The following is a 22,183-nucleotide window of genomic DNA, read 5'->3' on the forward strand; positions in this document are numbered from 1 at the left end:
CGCGCCAAAACGTCCCGCCTCATAAAATGGAGACCGGAAAGAGTTGGTCCGTGACGTCACCAAGACGCCCTAGCCAATCATCTTGGGAATCCGGCCTTGGAGGCGGGACTCGACTGGCGCAGAGCGGTCCAATAGCTGTCCGCGGGGCCGGACGAACCAATAGGAGCGCAGAGACCGGGGCGGACGAACTCCCAGGTTGGTTTTTCCCGCGAAAGTCGGCTTCCTCTAGGAGGGTGGAGGTTGGTGTGGCGCGGCTCTGTGAGGTGAGGGATTTGCAGGACCTGCTAAGGAAGCCTGGGCAGAGGCAAATGCGACGGAGCATCCCTGCCGCCCCAGGCTGCTCAGCTCTCTCTCTTTTCTGTCTCCCGTGACCCAGGTACAGTCATGTCGGGCTTTGACGATCCGGGCATTTTCTACAGCGACAGCTTCGGTGGCGACCCCGGGGCGGAAGAGGGCCAGGCTCGCAAGTCGCACCTACAGAAGCGCTTCAAGGAGTTCCTACGACAGTACCGAGTGGGCACCGATCGCACGGGCTTCACCTTCAAGTACAGGTAGGACAGCGTCCGTGAGTCATTATTAAGGGGACGCCTTTTCTTGACAGCCTCTCTTCAGGCCTAAAGTATAGAATGCTCTACAGTTAGGTGTGTTTTGAGAGAGGTGGGACCATTGATGCATGTGTGGGCACCGAAGCCGGGGTGCATGTGAACCGCTGCTGAGGGTTCCTGCCTCCCTGCCCCCTTGTTGACCACTAAAGGGATGAACTCAAGCGGCATTACAACCTGGGTGAATACTGGATCGAGGTGGAAATGGAAGACCTGGCCAGTTTTGACGAGGAACTGGCTGATTACTTGTATAAACAGCCAGCCGAGCACCTGCAGCTGGTGAGTAGCACCCATTTCAGAGCCTCCTAGAGCCTGGCCCTGCCCCATCACCAGCAACTTGATGCATTCATTTCCTCTTCTTCAGCTTGAGGAGGCTGCCAAGGAGGTAGCTGATGAGGTGACCCGGCCCCCGGCCTGCTGGAGATGAGCTGCTCCAGGACATTCAGGTCATGCTCAAGTCAGATGCCAGCCCGTCTAGCATTCGGATTCTGAAGGTAGGAGTTTATTGGATGGCTAGTCAGGGTGGCATGGCCGTTGTGTGGTGCAGAAGGCTTCTGAGACAGAGAGCCTGGAGTACCAGATGTGCGACCCTGACCGAGACATTTGACTTAATTTAGCCTGTATCCTGTAAAATTATCTCAGTGGATCGATGTCCTAAAAGGAAGGCAGAGTTGAATCTTGGAGAATAACAGTGAGTTCCTATCCATTGGGGAGACCGAAAAAAAAATAGTAAACACCATCTATAACTGGGAGGCGGAGGTAGAGGCCTGGTATATATGAGATGAGACCATGTCTACAAAACAAAACAAAACAACACTAAAAGAAAGTGGTGGGGACAGTGGAAGGGGAAGCCCTGGGTACTGCTAAGACTGAACCCCAGTGAACTAGACTGTCGGGGGAGGGCAGCAATGGGGGAGGTGGGAGGAACACCCATAAGGAAGGGGGAGGGAAGGGGATGTTTCTGGAAACCGGGAAAGGAATAACACTGAAAATGAATATAAGAAATATTCAAGTTAATAAAAAAATAAATAAAAAAAAAAAAAAAGGAAGCAAACAAAAAATATATGTGCATATTTATATGTAGAATTAAGGGTGTTATAGGTTTTTGGATTTACTTTTTGGTAAATATATAATAATATTATTTGTTTCTTTTTCAAATATACCTATTTTTATTTCACACATCTCCATCATTCTTTGTATTTACCAAACATACTGTTTTGCTTTGACAAATTAATAAACCAATTATATATCAACATTTAGTGTACATTTTAATAACATTGAAATATTTTTCATCTTTATTAAAAAAAAAAAAAAGAAAGTGGGTGGGGACACTGTGGCTATTACTGAGAGGGGTGGAGAGTTGACAGTACTTTCGAGGAAGGGTTGTTGGAACTGAAATTGAATGATATGTAGCCAGTCAGGTCAAAACCTGGAAGAGCATTCAGGAACAGTGGGTGCAGAGGCACTGGGGTGACAGTGGTGGCCTGTTTGGAGGCATGGAAAGAAAGCAGTGTGTCTGGAGCCCCTGAGTTTGCGTGTTGGTAAAGAGGAGGTGGGGCCGAGGATAACCTGGGGTTGCTGAGATATCCCACTGGCCCTGCTTCCGTTCTCTTTTTATGAGGATGGGGGTTAATCCTGCTTGGTTGGATTGAAGCACACCTGTATTATTTGCAGTCTGGAGGTCGGTTAGTTCAGAGGTCTTGTTCCCTTCTAGTCTGACATACCGAGCAGAAATGTTCATGGGTGATGCTGGTGCTGTGTGCTACATTCTTATCACTGGCGTCCCTGCAGTCCTTTCATAGTTTAAGAGCCCCAGTCTTGTGCATGTGTTTGTTTTCTGATCAAGCCCAAGATGCCCCAACTTGGAGAAATTGCAAGGAGATTGTCCCAGTCTTGTAGACTGGTGAGGCTGGCACAGGAAGCAGTGGATGTGTGAGAATGTCTCACTGTCTATTAGTGAAGATAACAGAATCTAAAAAGGAGAGGACTTGTCATCCAGCTTAATGACTAGTAACAGGGCAGTCATGCTGTCTGTAGGAGGCCTTGGAGCTCTTGAAACATTTCACCTTGTCATTTCACCTGACTCCTGACAGTGTGTATCCCTGAAAGATGAGGGTCTTATTTTATTTTGTTTTGAAACAGGGTTTCATTATGTAGCAGCTCTGGCTGTCCTAGAACTTACTACGTCTGACTTTGAACTCAGATCCACTTGCCTCTGTCTTTAAAGTGATATCAAAGGTGTGCACCACTGTGCCTGGCTCAGGGGATCATTTAAAGCGTGACTAAATGGCCTAACAGATGAATACGTTCTCAAGAGATACTTTAGCTATAAGACTACTAAAACAGGGGGGTTGGGGATTTAGCTCAGTGGTAGAGCGCTTGCCTAGGAAGCGCAAGGCCCTGGGTTCGGTCCCCAGCTCCGAAAAAAAGAACTCAAAAAAAAAAAAAAAACAAAAAAAAAAACCTACTAAAACATGGACCCCTAAGAAATTGGCACTTCCTCAGGAATCTCATACTGGGAAAAGAAAAGCCTGAACCGTTATGGAAACTCTTCTCTAGAATGGGGTTTACATTACAGAAATAGTGATGGCAGTGGTGGGTGGGACCTCGCACCTTGATCAAGTTGCCATGGTAGACATATCCCTGGTTTGTTTAAACTTTGATCTCACTTCAGCCCGAGGCTGATAGAATGTCCATAGCAGTTGGTGACAGAATTGAGCTAGAACCAGGGCCTCTGTCCATGTCAGTTCTCTGGAACAGCACAGGAAGCTACTGTCAGAGCTGGAGTTTGAGTCTTCTGGTTGTGTTGTTAAATGTTTCATGTTTCCTTTGTCTCCCAGTTCCTTGCCATGTTCTGCAAGGCCCTGGAAAGTGAGGGCTTGTTCAGGGCAGGCTCCTGAGCCTGGTGTCCGGGTGGCCTCACATTAGGTGGGTGCTGTGGAAACTCTGAGCTAACTGTGAGCCAGGACTGCCAGTTCCTCCAGCTCTTGCCCTCAAGATGTCATTCCTCAGCCTTCCCATATCTCCTCCTTCCCCTTAGTCATCAGGCTTCTCTGTGGCTTTGTTATAGTCAGACATGATGTCACACCTGGTGAAGATCCCTGGCATCATCATCTCGGCCTCTGCAGTCCGTGCCAAGGCTACCCGTATCTCCATTCAGTGCCGCAGCTGCCACAACACCCTCACCAACATCGCCATGCGCCCAGGCCTAGAGGGCTATGCCCTTCCCAGGAAGTGTAATATGTGAGTATGGCCAGGAGGGACTCTGGGGGAAATGACCTGAAGTAGCAGAAAGGCTGGCAACCCTGGCAAGTGCTGCCTGCACTGCTCGTTGGAGACCTTACCTTAAGGCAAAGACGGCATAGCTCTATATCCTTGAGTTAGGCAGGAACAACAAACCCAGCCCAGTATCCCTTCATGTGGTTGAACTTCATCCCACCTAGATAATCTGCATGGCTTCTGTGGAGTTCAAGGTTGGAGAGGAAGCAGTCCAGAGGATTAAGTCTATATGGAAACTGTTTCTCTGTGTAGTCCTGGCTATCCTGGAGGTCACTCAGCCTGAGTCCAGGCTGGCTTTGAACTCAGAAAGATCTGCCTGCCTCTCTGTCCCGAGTGTTGGGTAGCATGTGCCATTGCCACTGGCTTATGGAATCTTCCAAAGCCACTGGATGGCTAACCCAGTGTGCTCACTGTACTGCCTAAGAACACGGCTATACTACTTGATACTTAGCACATTGTTAACTACGGCGGCAGAATGCATGGACTTCCAGTTAATAGGACTTAAATAGTGTACTGTATGGTTCTTAATGGAAAATGTTTGCTGACTCTGGCCTTACAGACTACTTACATCTTGGCTGCTTTGGCTTTCTCTTCTCGTTTCCGTATTGCCTGAGGCAGATTGGCATTGTCCTGGGCTGTTGCCTGCCCTCACCTGCTGCCACAGGGTAGCTGGCCCCATCCCCTGTCCACCTTCACTGCTCCTCAGTCTGTTCCCTATAAAGGAGCAGAGTGGTTGGCCCTTCCATCGGCTGCCTTGCTCTAGTGCACTTGCCTTCCCCTAAGTGGTCTTCCCTCAGGCTGCCACAGTGTCCCTACCGCTTCAGGCTCCTTACATGTCCTTGTCACCAAAGGTGCCTCCCTTATCCCATGTTTGTTTTTGGTTCACACATGTCTGCACACGCTAATCTGCCTGTTTTTACTGCATGCCTCTATACTATGCAGATGTTTTTCAATCCTGACCCGAGGCTTAGGTTTACTGCTCTGTGTCCTTACCTGTATCTGCTGAATAGACTTACTGTACGGCTTCAGAGTCTGCACCCTCAGAATGGTCTAGAGGTGGTAAAATCTCACCGGAAACGATATTAGGCTAAGAATAGGGTTTGTAAGGGATTTGATGCTAGAGCTCCTCCTACACCTGTGAGGAGAGAGGCCTCATAAGGGAATGAGTGACTGCCACCTCAGTGAAAGGGAGAAGCCACGACACCTGAAGATGTGACTTTGGGTCTAGCACCATGGAAACTCCTAGGCCTTCCCAGATAGGCCCCAGCTCTGCCTTATAATGCTGCTGAGTGGTGGAGTCCTGCCTTTGGGTTCTCAGGGTAGCTCTAGTGACCACTTCTTCCCTCGCCCAGGGATCAGGCTGGGCGCCCAAAGTGCCCACTGGACCCATATTTCATCATGCCTGACAAGTGCAAGTGTGTGGACTTCCAGACCCTGAAACTGCAGGAACTGCCTGATGCAGTCCCTCATGGTGAGATGCCCAGGCACATGCAGCTGTATTGTGACAGGTAAGTGTGCAGGGGCTGTGGGTTGGTGTGCATGTCCATCTGGTGACAGTGTAAGCTGAAGCTCTCGCCGTGTCTGGTGCATTATTTCATGTATGTGAGTGCACTGTCGCTGTATTCAGACACACCAGAAGAGGGCATCGGATCCCATTACAGATGGTTGTGGTTGCTGGGACTTGAACTCTGGACCTGTGGAAGAGCAGACAGTGCTCTTAACCGCTGAGCCCTGACTTTGTCATTTTTTGTTTCCCACAGTTTGCAAGGCATGTCCACTCCTACTTTATTTACATGGGTACTGTAAACTAGGGGAGGTCAGATGACTTATGAGTAGAACTAAGGCCTGTGTGTCTTCCAGGAGAGTCTCTGTCCCTCCCAGCACAGAGCTGGATAACCAGAAGCAGAGCTAGTTCCTATCTAGTTTGGGCCTTTGTTGAATAGTTACAAGATGACCTAGACGAAGGCTTACGGATCCCCGAGTTTTTACCCTGGGCTCATATACCTGAGGATGAGTATCAGATGTAAAGCTTGCTGGGGAGTGGATCCACAGTTGTCAGCTTTATCATTGGCAAAACTGCAGACTCAGGAGCTTGGGGAAACTATATACTAAGTTCCAATTTTTTTTTCCTAGACGATTTCAGAGTGCCTGAAAAGCCATTATCAAGAGTTTAACACAATTGAGTATATTGTACTAGAGTCTTCTCTTATATATTCAGAGAACTGGGGGTTGCATCGTGGAATGAGTAGGAAGTAATAGGACAGTGTAGGTGGCAGGAGCAGTCCTTGGTGAGACTGATTTGATATATAGATATATAGTATATAGTATATATAGATATATATAGTACATAGAACACCTTCAGCTTGTTGCTTACCTTGCTTGATTCCCAACAGCTGAGACAAGTTAGAGTCCTCTTTTCAAGCTCAGAGAGGCACAGTGACTTCTGAATTCACACAGCTACCTTATGGTCCTTTAAGCAACATTGATTCCGGGGAAACATGGAGACTTTAACTGCTTAACGTCTTATTGTTAAAGAGATGACTGAAAACTAGAGGCATATTGACTGGGCTGAGCTCAGGGAGTATGGTGGAGGCAGAAAGGGAGGGAGGGTGGCGCTAGCACGTAGTCCGTAAGGGATTGAGGAGGAAGTTTGCCCTAGTGTGCCTGGTCACTGCTAAAATAAGCTAGGACTTCTGAAGGCTGGGCAAGGGCACCATGCCTTACCTCTGCCAGTACAGCACCTGACCTCTTGAGTTCAATGAGAGTCAGGCCAGCATCCTGACACTGTGCTAACTATGAAGGCTGACATGTGTGGTAGCAGGAGCAGGGAAAGTTTCCCTTATTTACTCTAAACCACACAGGGACTGAGCACCATGATACTGATACTTAGGGTAGAAGTACTGAGCTGACCACACCGTCCGTCACCTTGAATCTCATTTGCTCTTTATCTTCCCTGCACTTTACCCAGGTACCTGTGTGACAAGGTTGTTCCTGGGAACAGGGTCACCATCATGGGCATTTATTCCATCAAGAAGTTTGGCATGAACCCCAGCAAGGGCCGGGACAGAGTGGGTGTGGGCATTCGGAGCTCCTATATCCGGGTGCTGGGCATCCAGGTAGACACAGATGGTTCTGGTGAGTTGCTTTGACTTTCTACAAGCTGCTCATGTGATAACCTAGGCATTCTTGAATTGCTCAAACCGTTAGGATGTACTGTGTGTGTATGTGTGTGTGTGTGCGTGCGCGTGCCACACTAGACAAATATTCTACCACTTAGCAATATTCCCTATTCTAGGGTGTTCATTTTTACAGCAACAGTTTGTTGCCCTAAATTTTCTACTTACTGGTATAGTTTGTAGCTCCTGCCCTAAGTTGTTGCCTAAATGCATGACTGAGTTGCATGACTCGGTGCTATAGATGGGATGAGGTGTGTGTCCTATGCTGCATCTTGGTGGGTGGAAAGGAAAAAGTGCATAAGTATCAGCAGACAGGATCTAGTTGGAAAAGAGCCCCTAAGGGACAGGTATCTGACATTGAACTGCTTTATTCCATTGAGGTGTTGAAAAGGAGCTAGAGCATTGTGGGAAGGATTCGTCTATCAGGAGTGTGAGCAATGGCTTTGAAAGGTGTAGGTGTGAGGGAGGTCCTTTCAAGTATAAAGGAGAACTGGTGGGAACTCAGGGCGGGTGGGGGTGGGGGTGCAAGTGACAGGGTCGAGTGGTGGGGGTCAAGTAAAGAGCCTCAATGAGATGGAGCAGAGATCTCATGCTTAAATCCAGGGGCAGTGGGAGCCACCTTGAGGAATGATCCCTACCTCTGGTCTAGAGTGATGGAGTTCTAGTACTGTGTCCATATTTCGTGTTGGTAGGAGCTAGCTCCCTTGGTTAAAACTGGAATAGCTACGGGTTCATCTGGCCATATTCCAGATGTGGCCCCTTCCTGACTTGCCATATCACTTCATGCATTTCCCATCTCCTGAAAGCGGCTCTTTAGCCTTCCCTCCCCTTGCTTAGCAAATCCTCCAGATCCTCCTCAGTTCCCTATGTTGTTTTTTAAATCCCCTCACCCAGTAAGCAAGCTGCTTGGCTGCTCTACTTTTATGGCCACTTCTTACCTCCCTGCTCTGAGTCCCACTGTTTTCTCTGGGTTTTTTTTTTAAGCCCTCTTCACTTGGTCCCACCCTCTTCACTTGTCCCACCCTCTTCACTTGGTCCCCACCCTCTTTCACCCTCTTGGTCCCCCACTTGTCTTCCTTGTCCCACCCTCTTCACTTGTCCCACCCTCTTCACTTGGTCCCACCCTCTTCACTTGTCCCACCCTCTTCACTTGTCCCACCCTCTTCACTTGTCCCACTTGTCCCCTCTTCACTTGTCCCACCCTCTTCTTGGTCCCACCCTCTTCCTTGGTCCTTCACTTGGTCCCACCCTCTTCACTTGTCCCACCCTCTTCACTTGTCCCACCCTCTTCACTTGGTCCCACCGTCTTCACTTGTCCCACCCTCTTCACTTGTCCCACCCTCTTCACTTGTCCCCCTCTTCTCTTGTCCCACCCTCTTTGTCCCACCCTCTTCACTTGTCCCACCCTCTTGTCCCACCCTCTTCTTCACTTGTCCACCCCTTCTTGGTCCCACCCTCTTCACTTGTCCCACCTCTCCTCTTCACTTGTCCCACCCTCCCTCTGGTCCCACCCTCTTGTCCCACCCTCTTCACTTGTCCCACCCTCTTCACTTGTCCCACCCCTCTCCTCTTCACTTGTCCCACCCTCTTCACTTGGTCCCACCCTCTTCACTTGTCCCACCCTCTTCACTTGGTCCCACCCTCTTCACTTGGTCCCACCCTCTTCACTTGGTCCCACCCTCTTCACTTGGTCCCACCCTCTTCACTTGTCCCACCCTCTTCTCTTGGTCCCACCCTCTTCACTTGGTCCCACCCTCTTCACTTGGTCCCACCCTCTTCACTTGTCCCACCCTCTTCACTTGGTCCCACCCTCTTCACTTGGTCCCACCCTCTTCACTTGGTCCCACCCTCTTCACTTGGTCCTATCTTCTCCTTTCCTCAGCAGCTCAAGCTGTTTTGATCGAGCAATTGCACTGACTCTCTATTTGTGTCATGAGAGACTTTCCAGTATCCTCAAGGGCTATGTGACCTGGCCTTCTGTTTGGAACTTTTTTCCTCTCTGGACCCTTGAGATTTGAAAGACTGATGCAGCCCCGTGCCCTAACTTTCCTGAGGGACTGTCCTGGTGCTGAGAGCAGTTGGTGTGTGTGTTGGCGGCATGTCAGGGTGCTCTTGATCTAGACTAGTCTCAGCAGTAGGCTGGAGGAGATGCCCCTTGCTCACTTATGCAACCTGTCCTAGGCCGCAGCTTTGCTGGGTCTGTCAGCCCACAGGAAGAGGAGGAATTTCGTCGCCTGGCTGCCCTCCCCAACATATATGAGCTTGTCTCCAAGAGCATTTCTCCCTCCATCTTTGGGGGCATGGATATGAAGAAGGCCATTGCCTGCCTGCTCTTTGGTGGTTCCCGAAAGAGGTGAGGGGTCTGGAGGGAGGGTGCTGATGACAAGGCTGCTCCAGGAGGACATCTGTGTGATGAGGACCAGGGGTTCTTCCATATCCCTTGGTCCCTCAGCCTGCTGGCACTGGGGAGCACCGTGGGAAGCTATTGACCTAGGCTCTGTGGTCTAGCGTGAGAGACCCCACCTGAACCAAAGTTTCTAAGAATAAGACATGTGAAATACCTGATACTCAGACGGTGTCATGTCTTTCCCTCCCTCCCTCCCTCCCTCCCTCCCCTCCCTCCCCTCCCAATCTTTAAGATTTATTTATTTTATGTACATGAGTACACTGTCGAGTTCTTCAAACACACCAGAAGAGGGCATCAGATAACAATGCTATTGTTGTGAGCCAGCATGTGGTTGATGGGAATTGAACTCAGGACCTCTGGAAGAGGTCTTAACCACTGAGCCATCTCTCCAGCCCCCCCCTTTTTTCCTTTTTTTTTTTTTTTTTTTTTTTTTTCTTTTTTTTTTTTTTTTTTCGGAGCTGGGGACCAACCCAGGGCCTTGCGCTTTGCTAGGCAAGCGCTCTACCACTGAGCTAAATCCCCAACCCCTGTTCAGAGCATTCTTGTAAGTGCCTAATCTGTCCTGGTTTCCTCTGTCCCTTTGAAGCTCTAAAACAAAGCTCAGACAGGAGAAGCAATGATAGTGATAGTTTATACTAGTGGCTACTGTTAAATATGCTTTTTGTATGTTCAGAGCATTCTTGTAAGTGCCTAATCTGTCCTGAGCCTAGCCTGTCCTCTTAGCAGTGTATATGGATGTTAGTGTTGTTTTCATTTCGTGGATGAGGAAAACTGAGGCACAGAGAACGAAAGGACTTGCTTTAGGTAACAGGTTGGGCTGGATTCTGCCCTGTGGCTACTCTGCAGTGTACACAGCCCTCAGTGCCATTTCTGTTACATTCTTATGTACCCCACCTCCAGTGTTGGGCTAGGAGCCAGATAACTGGTGAGCTTGTTTCTGGGCCAAACTCATTTCCACCTGTTCTGAGACTCTGGGGAGGGTGAGGAGCTCACAGGAAGCCAGGAGTGCTGATGCACACGTGCAGTCCTAGAATCGGGAAGTCTGAGGTGAGAAGACCATGAGTCGTTCAGAGGATGGCCCTCAAGTGGATTTTTTGCTTTGTCTTCTACCTACCTGTTGTCTCTAGGCTCCCAGACGGACTCACTCGCCGAGGTGATATCAACCTGCTGATGTTGGGGGACCCTGGCACAGCCAAGTCACAGCTTCTGAAGTTTGTGGAGAAGTGCTCTCCTATTGGGGTGAGTGGCTGGGGACAACTCTCTCTTAGCGTAGGTGCCCCAGCAGGGAGGAAGGCTACAGGGTAGAGTTGCCTAGTTCCTGGACATGCATGGGATCTGGTTCAACCAGATCTTCTTCCTTATTCATCTTGGCTGTGGTCAGGATGGCAGAGGGGGTGTGTGTGTAGGGGTGGGTGGTACGAGCATTGGACTGAGTCAGGCCTCGTTTGCTGCTTAGCCTGGCAGTAGCTGCATGTGGACTTGGAAGAGGTAGCCTAGAGTCTCTGAGCATCAGCTTACCCATTTGCTAAATAATGACACTGCTCATGATAATAGCTGGGATCAAGAAGGACCAGCTGCTTGCTGAAGTGCCTGCCAAGGCTTACTCATTTACCTGCCTCCTTGTGAAGTGTTCCGTTGTGCCTTGGAGGAAGTGTCTTGCTAAGATCCCACTGCTGGGAACTTTAGAACGAGGTTCAGGCCAGTGTGTCTAATGACCCAGGTGAACTGGGTCTGGGAGGTCAGGGAGAGGGTAGAGGTGATGACCGACCAGTGGGCTGTGCAATGGGAAGTGGCAGTTTTGGATGGAGAGGAGGTGTGCTAAGTTAACCACGTTGGCTCTGTCCCATAGAAATATCAAGGCCTGACAATGTAAGTTGTGTCATGTTTATTAGAGTAGCCACATTTAGAAAGTAGGAATAGATGGAATTAATTTGTATAATCTGTTTAGCCTGAAGTTCAATATAAGCATCTTTTTTTCAGTGTAGATAAACCTCAAATCTTGTGCATGTTAGGGAAATATTTTACCACTGAGGTACATCCCAGGCCTTTTACATGAAAGTATTGAATACTTGGCATTCTTGTTAGCACAGTGTGATCTGAGCATGCCTCACGTGCACCGCAGGTAGGATTTATATATTTCAAGGTCTGTTAGTTGGTAGCAGACAGGTCTTCACAGATGACGGACTCAGGGTAGAGGCATCCTTTTCAGGGATGCGCTGTAGCTCAGGTGAGCCATTTTCCTTCTAAGGAAGGAAAGGCTGAGGCCCAGCTGGGTACAGTTGAGTTCTGTACTGTTCAGTCAGCTTTGCAGTGTGATGTGGATAAGTCACAGCCCTCTGAGCTCTTGTCCCTTGGGGCTAGCACTGAGTACTGACGCCTCCTGTCTCCCTCAGGTGTACACATCTGGGAAAGGCAGCAGTGCTGCTGGCTTGACTGCCTCTGTGATACGGGACCCCTCATCGCGAAACTTCATCATGGAAGGTGGAGCCATGGTTCTGGCTGATGGTGGGGTTGTCTGTATTGACGAGTTCGACAAGGTGAGTCTTCTAGTCACAGGAGTGGAGTGTGTGGCTTCAGGTGTGGAAGCAGATACCACTCCTGAGAGACTTTATGTAGTTCTTGTACCCATCACTCTGGGGGAACTTAGGATAGGCTGCTTCGCCTCTCTGGGGTTCTCTGGAAATTCAGGAGAGTGAAAGCCAAGCCCTTGTGATTGTCTGCTATTGGCTGGCCTGAAGTCTACTACAGAATGGTAGCGGCGGCTCGTTATTTTTCTGCCCTCTTCCCTGTTTGGGTGAGGGTTCTGATAGACAAACCCTTCAATGCAGATGCGGGAAGATGACCGTGTAGCAATCCACGAGGCTATGGAGCAGCAGACCATCTCCATTGCCAAGGTGAGTGGCAGCCACCCACCCTTCAGCAATCCTAAGTCCTTCTAAGGCTGCTCTGACGGATGTAACCAAGTCCTCTTTGCCCAAGACTGTGCTAGCAGCAACAGGCCTGGAAACTGGGTGGGGGAGCAAGAGCACATATGTGCAAGCATGTATACGTGCATATGCATATATGTATTATATGAGTTTATATGTTCAAATGTGATGGGGAAGCCTGTTCCAGGATTCCTGGTTATTTGGTCCATTTACTCCCCTTTCTATTTCAGGCTGGGATCACTACCACCTTGAACTCTCGCTGCTCTGTTCTGGCTGCAGCCAATTCAGTATTTGGCCGATGGGATGAGACAAAAGGGGAGGACAATATTGACTTCATGCCTACCATCTTGTCCCGATTTGACATGATCTTTATCGTCAAAGATGAGCACAACGAGGAGAGGGACATGGTATGTCTCAGGCTAGGCTGGTGACAACAGATAGGTTCATAGTCATGAGGGCGAATAAGAGAGTTAGCCACAGAAATGCTGATGGTCAGAGGAAGCGTATGAAATGACTTGTTAATGGCTTGTGGAGCGTTGGAGAGGAAGCTAGAGTCCTAAGACCTAGTCCTACTTATGCACTGAGGGAGATGCTCTGTGTGTGTGTGTGTGTGTGTGTGTGTGTGTGTGTGTGTGTGTGTGTGTGTGTGTGTGTGTGTTTGTGTGTGTGTGTGTGTTTAAAGCAAGAAGCTAAAAATCTGAGCTTCGCCGTCTACCCTAGTTAGTAAATTTCTGAAAGAAAATAGCTTATGGAATTTGGTAAGTCCATAGGTGTAGTGCCCATAAGGACCTAGGTTGTTGGACTAGCTGTCTGTCTGCTTCCCTTTTGGAGGCTTTGTTCTCAGACATTTGCTGCCTGCGGTGGTAAAGACAAAGCCTGTGTTGGCCAGGCTGAGGGGCGCACACTTTCTGAGCTCTGGCTGCCTGCCTCAGACTCCTTCACGATGGCTTCTCTCAGCTTCTCTGAGCTGCTCTGCTTGGCCTCAAACTAACCTTGGCAACGTGTTCTAATCTTCTGACTCCTCCTCATTCTCTGGTTTGTTCTGTCTTTCCACAGTTGTCCCACTAAAACTGCCTTGTTCTTTTCTCTGGACCGCCCCTTGAGCAGCTTGCTTTTCTTTTCTCTCTTTTCATGTGAGACTTGGGCATATTCCTCTCTGTCCCTGATTCGTCACTTTGTCGCCACTCAGACATCACTTTCAAACATAGGTGTTTCCTTCTGCAAACAAACTTTGCCTTCATTGTTTGGGAATAAAGGGCTGAGCCATACCACACAAGAAAAAAAATCTCAGGTTCACAGTGTGACCAGATATCTTGCAGGATTAGCTATTGCTGTAACTGTCCTGGAAGGAAGATGGGGAAGCCTTTTCTAGTTGTTCTGACAGAAGTGGCAGAGTGGACCCATTGGCTTGGACATGTCCAGTGTCCATGCTTGCCTAGATACTTGCCCCAGTGAGGGTGGACAGGCCAAAGGGACTGGAACAGAAGCATTTGCCATATTTCATCTTGTCTGTTAAACCCGTGAGCTGACCCGGTGTTCCCTGTGCTCCTTAGATGCTGGCCAAACATGTGATCACTCTGCATGTGAGTGCACTGACACAGACACAGGCTGTGGAGGGTGAGATCGACCTTGCCAAGATGAAGAAGTTCATTGCTTACTGCCGAGCGTGAGTGCTGGGAGATGACAACATGGGCTTTTTGGATGGAGGGAAAGCCCAGTCCTGTTCTGTTCCTTACTCAGGATTACCTGATAGCCCTGTTCTGAACTTGGTTCTATTCCCATCTGTCACTTTGACCCTCCATGAGTTTACGTTGATGGCTTTGGGCAGGTTGCTCAAGTGTTCTGAGCCTCAGTTCCCACGGCTTATGTTTAAGTTCTTGGCGTCTCCCACACCAGGCCTTCCTCAGTACATTTCAGTGCCTGCCATTGGGGCACGTGGTGCTTCTTCTGTTCTTCGTATATAAATGACCTATAGGTCTGTTCTAGAAAGCTGAGGGGCAAGGCTGTGCACAGAAAGTAGTGCAGACAGCTCCAGAGGATGTGCCCTTAACCTTATTCAGATTCTCAGGGTTTCTCTTTGAAAGGTTTAAGCCCCAGAGAAGGGGTAACCGTTAGTTGTAGCAGTTGAGTGGGTCCCTAATGCATGTCTCACTTCTGCCTCAGTGAGTAGACGTTAACAGCTCCTGTGTCTGTCGTGGGTTTGAGCTTTGGGAAGCCTTCGGGGAGATCCTATCTCTGGGCCTCAGTTTTCTTATCCTCTTAAATCAGGGAGGTAGAGTGAAAGAGCTGGAGACTGCTCCCTGGTGGGCCTCCTGGTCTGTGGGGCCCTCAGTGACTGGTAGAACATTGTACACCTCGTGGCCAGACAGCACACTGCAGCCAGCATCCAGAGTAGTTTTCTGCACAAATGTTCAGACTCTTACTCCACTTTCTCAGAAATGTGCCATGTAGATCTCTGACACCCGCTGATAGGCAGGTCAAATTTTTCTTAAATCTCTTTCAAATGACTCGCCAGTTATATTATGAGCAAAAAGCTGTGTTTGGGAACATTCATCTTGTGAGCCAATAGAGGCCTGGGAACAGGGTGAGGGCAACCTCGGATTCCTTTCTGGCCTTACTCTAGTTCACTCTGCCATCTGCAGGAGGTGTGGACCTCGGCTATCAGCAGAGGCAGCAGAGAAGCTGAAGAACCGCTACATCATCATGCGGAGTGGGGCTCGTCAGCACGAGAGGGACAGCGACCGTCGTTCCAGCATCCCCATCACAGTGCGGTGAGCTATGCAAGTGGGCTCACCTCAGAGGGCAGGGCTATTTTGTCACTGCTATTCTCATAACATGGGCGTGGTGGGCATCTGGGGGTGGGTGGGTTGGGCATGGGCTTCTGGGATCATGTACTGTGGCTTCCTAATTATCTCTGTGTGTGTGTGTGTGTGTGTGTGTGTGTGTGTGTGTGTGTGTGTGTGTGTGTGTGTGTGTATTTGAGGCTAGGGATGCCTGGGTAGGCCTCACTTCTGTATTTTGCCTGGCTTCCTTCTTTGAGAGGCAGCCTGAGGAAAGGAGAGGACTCTGTCCTAGCCTCTGATCAGCTGTGTAACTACAGGGAAACTACAGATCTTTACTGTGTCTCAATTCTTTATGCCTCCTCCACTAGGGTTGTCATTTATTTATAGACAATATAGCTAGTAAGAGCTGGGGCCATCCTGGGCTGAATTATACCTCTAGCATTGATTGGTTACAAAGTAGATCTGGTTGTGTATAATGAAACCCAAAGAGAGTAGTTTAAGTGGGAAGTTTATTTTCATGATTAAACTTTAGGAAGTAGGTAGTAATTCATGGTGGTTTTTCAGAGCTGTCAGCCTGGGCTCCATTACATTCACCTTTGCCAACCTTTCAGCCCTGGATGGTTTTAGAAGTGTCAGCTGTCATTTCCACAGTTTGAGCCCCAGGGGAGACAGTGGGAAGAAGACATGCTGACATTTTCAGATGATGCATGGATTAGAATGTATGGGCCACATCTTGGACACACAGACACCTAGACCAAAAAGTCAGGAAATATCCTTTAGCAGGCAGTAGAATTAATGGTGTCCCGTGTCTGCTCCACCGCAGGGCTCAGGCCCCTTGTGAAGACAGGATGTGGGGACTTAGCTCACACGGCAGCTGGGCAGGTGTTGGGCTGTTGGAAGCCTGGGGACACCTCTGGGGTTGGGGAAGTGCAGTCTGAGTGCAGGACACAGCTGGAGCTGGCTTGGGCGGGGGTCCAGGCTGGCAGTTCTCAGGCTCTTAGGCATCTAGGCACCGCTGGGATGCTGCGGAAGGGCTGAAAGGGGAAGGGTGAGACGGAGTGGGGGCCTGCGTGGGGCTGGGTCTAGCCTGGGGCTGAGGGGGAAAGAGGGGGGGAAGCTCCTGCTGGTCCTGCTGGGGAGAGTTTTTGGCTGGTTGTCGGTGGTGGGCTTGAGCTTGGTGGTAGCCATCACTGGGAGTAGGCAAAGGGCTTCTCTATGGCTCCCTGTTGGATCCCATGAAAAGAGGCAGTCCATGGTTTCAAGGCATTTATCGTCATGGTAGAAAGTGGGTGAGTAAAACCATCCCCACTTCTCAGAGTGGGCCTGGGATTAAATACCTTCTGCAGGGAGGAGTGTCTGGGAAGGAAAGTTCATTGACTAAGCCTCCAGGCCTTTAGGCACCTCATTATAACAGATCTATCTTGAGCCTACGTGACCTTCACGTCACATGACCTTCACGTCCTCTACCTGTGGGGCGTTGCCCTTACGTGGCTGATGGTCACAAATCTATGGAGGGCTGTGGGCTAGTGACCGGCCTGCTTTCCTGGAAGTCAGGCAAAGCACCTACATCCCTTTTAGGGTCTCCGGGGTTCAAACTTTAACTGGGAACCAGGGTGTCTTTCACTGCCCCACAGCAGGCAGCGTGTGCTGGAATAAAAATTGGGCTCAGTAGAAGGAGTAAAGGGTGATATATTATTGGGATAGGCAGCAAACTCCCCTGCAGTCCTGACTACCATGGCCATGGCTCTTCCTGGAGGGTCAGAGGAGGGAGTGTGGGCTGAGCCCTGTGTGCTGTGTCCCACAGGCAGCTGGAGGCCATCGTGCGCATCGCCGAGGCCCTCAGCAAGATGAAACTGCAGCCCTTTGCCACGGAGGCCGACGTCGAGGAGGCGCTGAGGCTCTTCCAGGTGTCCACGCTGGACGCCGCTTTGTCTGGCAATCTGTCGGGTGAGTAGGTGCTGGACTGTGGTGTTGGACTCTGGGCTGGAGAGAGATCTAGTTAGCTGGTGGCCTGCAGATGCTGCCTGGATGTGCTTCTGATGATAGCCTTTCCCCTGCTTCTCTCCTGGATGTTTTAACTATTGGAGGGGGAAGGAGCTTCTCTGTAGACCTCAAGTCAGTCCATTAAAAGTAATGTAGGCCTGTCGCTGGTAGAGGGGCTGTCAGCCCTCCCTCCTGTTGAGCTTAGAACTATTGTAGTTTCCCAATTTTGGCCTCTTTTTTTTTTTTTTTTTGTGACAGCCATGTCTGGTACCCCAGGCTGTCAGTTCTTCCTGTCATGGAGTTGAGACTGACAGAACTTCTGTGATGTCATGGTCACCAGTCCTGGTGGAATACAGGCCTGTGGGCCCCTGAGCCTTACTGTCTGCTGCCTGTTTTCAGCCAGTCCTGAGACCAGTGACATGCCAGCCTCTTTAGACACCTTCACCCTCATCTGACAGGAACTCTGGCTCAGCACTTGCCAGTCGCGGTCTAGATGTCAGAGCTATAAGCACGTGGTTCCCAAGGTTCTTGTCCTACCCGTTCCATAGGCTTCCTGACCTTTCTGGTGGGATAGGTGAAGAGGTATAGGTAGTGAATGGAAGGAATGGAGAGGGCTGTGACAGCTGGGCAGGTGTGTTGGAGAAGGAGTGGTTCTCTCTCTTATTTGGTGTGTTGTACAGCTCCTGCTTACCCAGGGCTTCTGCTGGATGATGTCTCTCAGATTTGTATTCTAGAGGGCCCTGTTTGCCCTCCCTCCTAGCTCTCTTGAACTCAGAACTTTGTTTCCAATGGGCATGGTTGTGGCAGAGGCAGAAGAATGTCTTGAGTTTGAGGTGTGAGGCCAACCAGGGCTGTACAATGACACCGTTCCTCAAACTCAGCCAAATAAAAACTGCTTCCTTCAGGTTTTTTTTCTGTGCTGTGGCTGTTTCTGTTGTCTTGGTATGTGTAGCCCATAGGGTCTCATGGCACTTGACTCTTAGTTACCATGGTTACCCCATCTCTGTGCCTGTTGCATGGCCTCTGTTACCTTTCCCTCTGCCTAGAGCTCTCTTCCCCATATTACTTGATTTTCACTTTTCTGGTGAGGCCTCCACTCTCACACCGTGTTCTGTCTTTAATTTTCTCCGGGGCTGGGTTCAGGCCACTCTAGTCAGAGGCTGTCATCTTTCTGGCCCTTCCAACATGGATGGACTGGGGTTTCTAGCACCCAGTTTCCCTATTGCACTCTCACAGGGGTGGAAGGCTTCACTACCCAGGAGGACCAGGAGATGCTGAGTCGCATTGAGAAGCAACTCAAGCGCCGTTTTGCTATCGGCTCCCAGGTGTCTGAACACAGCATTGTCCAGGATTTCACCAAACAGGTGAGCCTCCTTAACCCTGGGTCCACAGCCCTGGCCCAGGGTATACAGGGGTCCTGCTGGTTCTCATAGTCTGCTTCCCACTCAGCCACCACATACAGTGTTCTGTGCTCAGCAGAGGGGTGCTGGGATGAGATGTTTGAGCCACCGTTCCTTTTGTAGGAACGGCTACAGTCTACAGTTGAGGTTGGCTATAGGGAAAGGAGGAAGCTAGGTCTGCAGAAACCAATGCCTGTTTTCCCATCTCTTAAGATTTTCCCTTATTTGGATCGTTATAGGGTAGGGATGCCCAAAACCAAATGAGTGAGCCTTGTAGCCCATTGGAGAGGGGGCTGCTGATCCCATGCAGAGGAGAGACTGGGGTGTCAGGAGGAGCCTGTGCCCTTTAAAATCATGAGGATAACTCTGGTTTCTGTTTTGTGTTTCCTTTCCTGTGTATCCTCTCAGTTTCCTTGTGGAAGTAAATTATGTAATAATGAGTATTGGCCTTCTATAAGAGACTAGTATTAACTGAGGCTGGGGCTGGAGAAAGTGTTTTTTTTTAAGGGCCACAGGGACTTAAGTCCTAGCTCATTTAATTGCTATATGACCCAAACAAGTGACAGTCTGTGCCTGCTCTCTTCCTCTGTAAAGTGAGATTGTTCCTAATGCTAGGTGCATGAGTCGAGAATGAAGGTGAATGTTTTTGTCTGCTGTGAAGTTGTCTATGATCCCGGGCTGTATCAGCTCCCTTGGGTCATAGCGATACACCCGTGCATCTGTCTTGTGCTCCCTCCTACAGAAGTATCCGGAGCATGCCATCCGGAAGGTGCTGCAGCTCATGCTGCGCAGGGGGGAGATCCAGCACCGCATGCAGCGCAAGGTGCTCTACCGCCTCAAGTGAGCTCCGCCCATCAACTGCCCATCAACCTCAGACCTGGGAAGCTGCCCCACCCACCTCTACTCAGTGTCCTCGCTACCACAAGCCTCCTTCTGCCCTCCCCCCTGCCTCAGACTGCTGTATGCCGCACAGCTGCAGCTCCTGGAAATGTTCTCTGGTTGTTGGCCTCATGTACTGTGTTTGGGTGTCTGAGGGCTCTCTCTGGTCTGGGTGCCTAGTCCCTGTCTGCCTCCATGACAGGATGAGTCTGGAGCAGGAACAGGCTCTGGAGGTAGACCGGTCTGTATGTTGGCTCCCGGGCCACTGACTGTCAAGCTTCTTCGTTTGTACAGAGGAAATAAAGTGCGTGAGTCCCTGGTTGCTAAGGACAGCGGAGCCAATACCACAGTAGTGCTGTGCGAAGTCTAAGGTTGACTCACGCAGCCCCCCAGCAGCACCTATATGAGAACTGGATCATTAATCTCGCTATCTGTGCCTCAGTTTCCTAATCTGCAAACAAATTTGATGAATATGAGCTCAGTGAGTGATTGGCTGTCAAGCAGGCCGCAATGGAGAAAGTCTCCAGGACTTTCTTTACAGCAAGCGGGCCTCAGTGCTGTGTATCACTGGGGGAGGGACCAGACCTCAGGGTTATCAGTGAAGGAGCTGTAGGCCCTTCCCCGGCGTCAGCACGGCAGGAGGTACTAGTGACAACACTGTTGAAGGTACCCCAGCACTTTGTATTGCCAAATGCCAAAAACCATGCTTCTAGGATTTACAAGATGAGGGAAAGGTCAGTGAAATAAAGTGTTCGTTATTTAAAGTACATTTATAAGTGGGAAGTGTCAAATGAACTGAGCGTACTAGTGCTGAAAAGCACTCCAGTCACCAACAGTAAAGCAGCAGTAGGGGAAGGCGTCAGAATAGGAAGTACGTACACAGGCCTTCTTTCTCATAGCTGACGTCCTGTGCTGAAACCGCTGCTGCTTGTGGTGTTTGCTTCTCACTCCCTCCTAGAGCTGTGCTTGCTCCTGGAGAGTGGTCACAGCCGGATCTTTTTGATTGCGCTGCAAACTTGGAATGGCGTGTGCTTGTCTGGCAGGCGGGCTTGTTAGGAACATTTTATCCTTCTTGAGTGTAGGACGCATGGACATGCTAGCCTGCAGGAGTGGTTAGTTGAGTGGGAGACACTGGTGTGACACCTATTTCTTGGTAGAGGATGGTTGGTGGGCACAGTGCTAAGGGACATGACGAGCTTAGCTTGCAGGGACGCGGGCAGTGCTCAGGGTGTGCAGCAGAAGGGGAACAATAAATGCCCAGGAGGATACTTAGGAACGGGATTGGTTGGTCTCTGAATCTGAAATGGATCCTAACCTTTGCTTCTACAAGACACTGTCCTGAGCTCTTGCAGCCAAGTTACTGTAGCCCTGCAAGTCTGGCCAAGAGAGTCTTAGGACACCCACTTTCCCCTCCTCCCCTCCCTGCTTATGGGAACATGAGTCTCTGAGATAAGCAGGATTTGAAGCAGTGCTCTGAGGACTCAGCCAGGGACATCATCAGCCCTGTGCCTTGTATGCTAAGAGGAACTGGCTTTCATTGCTTCCCTGCCAGCAGCTTGTCACTGTTTTTACCTTGGTATGCTTGGGCCTCCTGGTGTATACCTTGCCCAAGATATAGACATTTCGTATCCCCTGGTTGGTCTTTCAGCTTAAATATTTGTCCTTAGTCATATACTCGTGTCATGCAGTGACAGGATTGGCGTGGACACAAATGGGCTACAGTGGCTTGTTAGCTCCTGCGCACTGCTGCATCTGCCATCACATATTGTCTGACATAGACTACAGTGGGAGGAGGCTACTGTGGTGTATATCTTGTCGGGGATTTCTGGCAAAACTCTAACTGTTAACGACAGAAGCTGTTGGGAATCCCAGACACTGGTCACTCCAGCCACCATGGAAGTCTTAATGTACAGTGAACACTACAGCCAGACATGGAGTTAGCATCCCTGTAACTCCATTCAATATTTAGGAGGTAGAAGCAGGAGGATCAGGAGAGTTCAAGGTTGAACTCAGTTTCAAAGTGTTCAAGGCTACAAGTTGGGATTCAGGAGGTTGGTCCTGTTTCAAAAACAATCTACATAACAGTGTGTTAGTGAATAATCTACATAAGAGTGTGTTAGTGAACAGTCTACATAAGTGTGTTAGTGAACAGTCTACATTAGAGTGTGTTAGTGAACAACCTATATAAGAGTGTATATGAGTGTTAGCGAACAATCTACATAAGAGTGTTAGCGAACAGTCTACATAAGAGTGTGTTAGTGAACAGTCTACATAAGAGTGTGTTAGTGAACATGCTTTTTTAGAGGAACATTTACAAGTATCACAATAAGACCAGTTCTCTTATTTTTAGATTGTGTTTTCTTTTTATCTCACGTGCATTGGTGTTTTGCTGCATGTATGTCTGCATGAAGGTGTTAGGTCTTCCGTTTGTAGGTATCTGTGAACTGCTGTGTGGGTGTGGAGGATTGAACCTGGGTCCTCAGGAAAAGAAGCCAGTGCTTTTAACTGCTGAACCATCTCCACCTCCCACCCCAAAAGAAACAACAAAACCAAGGAATTTCACAACTTCAGAAATGCAAAAGATTAGTTTTCTTTGCCTCAGACTGTTCAGGTGGTAGTGACTGGAGACACACGCTTCACAGGGTAGTTTTGTGGTTTTAGATGGAAGTTTTTCATTTATATTAAATATGTTATGGTTTTAGATATAAATCTTTCATTGATACTGTATGTGTACATGGGTGTGTATG

The 22,183-nt window shown here is 49.4% G+C and overlaps 1 protein-coding gene across 1 annotated transcript; it reads left to right on the plus strand.

Annotated features, from left to right (window-relative positions):
• The first annotated feature begins 202 nt into the window (after positions 1 to 202).
• On the plus strand, positions 203 to 20,205 carry Mcm5 (minichromosome maintenance complex component 5). Its single transcript, XM_032888003.1, is given in 18 exon segments — positions 203 to 263; positions 377 to 551; positions 755 to 881; positions 967 to 1,008; positions 1,010 to 1,096; positions 3,673 to 3,845; positions 5,234 to 5,389; positions 6,850 to 7,016; positions 9,239 to 9,410; positions 10,592 to 10,703; positions 11,858 to 12,001; positions 12,293 to 12,358; positions 12,622 to 12,798; positions 13,945 to 14,057; positions 15,034 to 15,162; positions 16,979 to 17,121; positions 18,394 to 18,521; positions 19,300 to 20,205. Coding segments are annotated over 17 exon segments (2,205 nt in total). The 5' UTR covers positions 203 to 263; positions 377 to 384; the 3' UTR covers positions 19,402 to 20,205.
• The last annotated feature ends 1,978 nt before the right edge of the window (positions 20,206 to 22,183 follow it).

This window comes from Rattus rattus, chromosome 17 (genome assembly GCF_011064425.1).
Source record: "Rattus rattus isolate New Zealand chromosome 17, Rrattus_CSIRO_v1, whole genome shotgun sequence".
In the NCBI taxonomy this organism is placed as follows: Eukaryota; Metazoa; Chordata; class Mammalia; order Rodentia; family Muridae; genus Rattus; species Rattus rattus.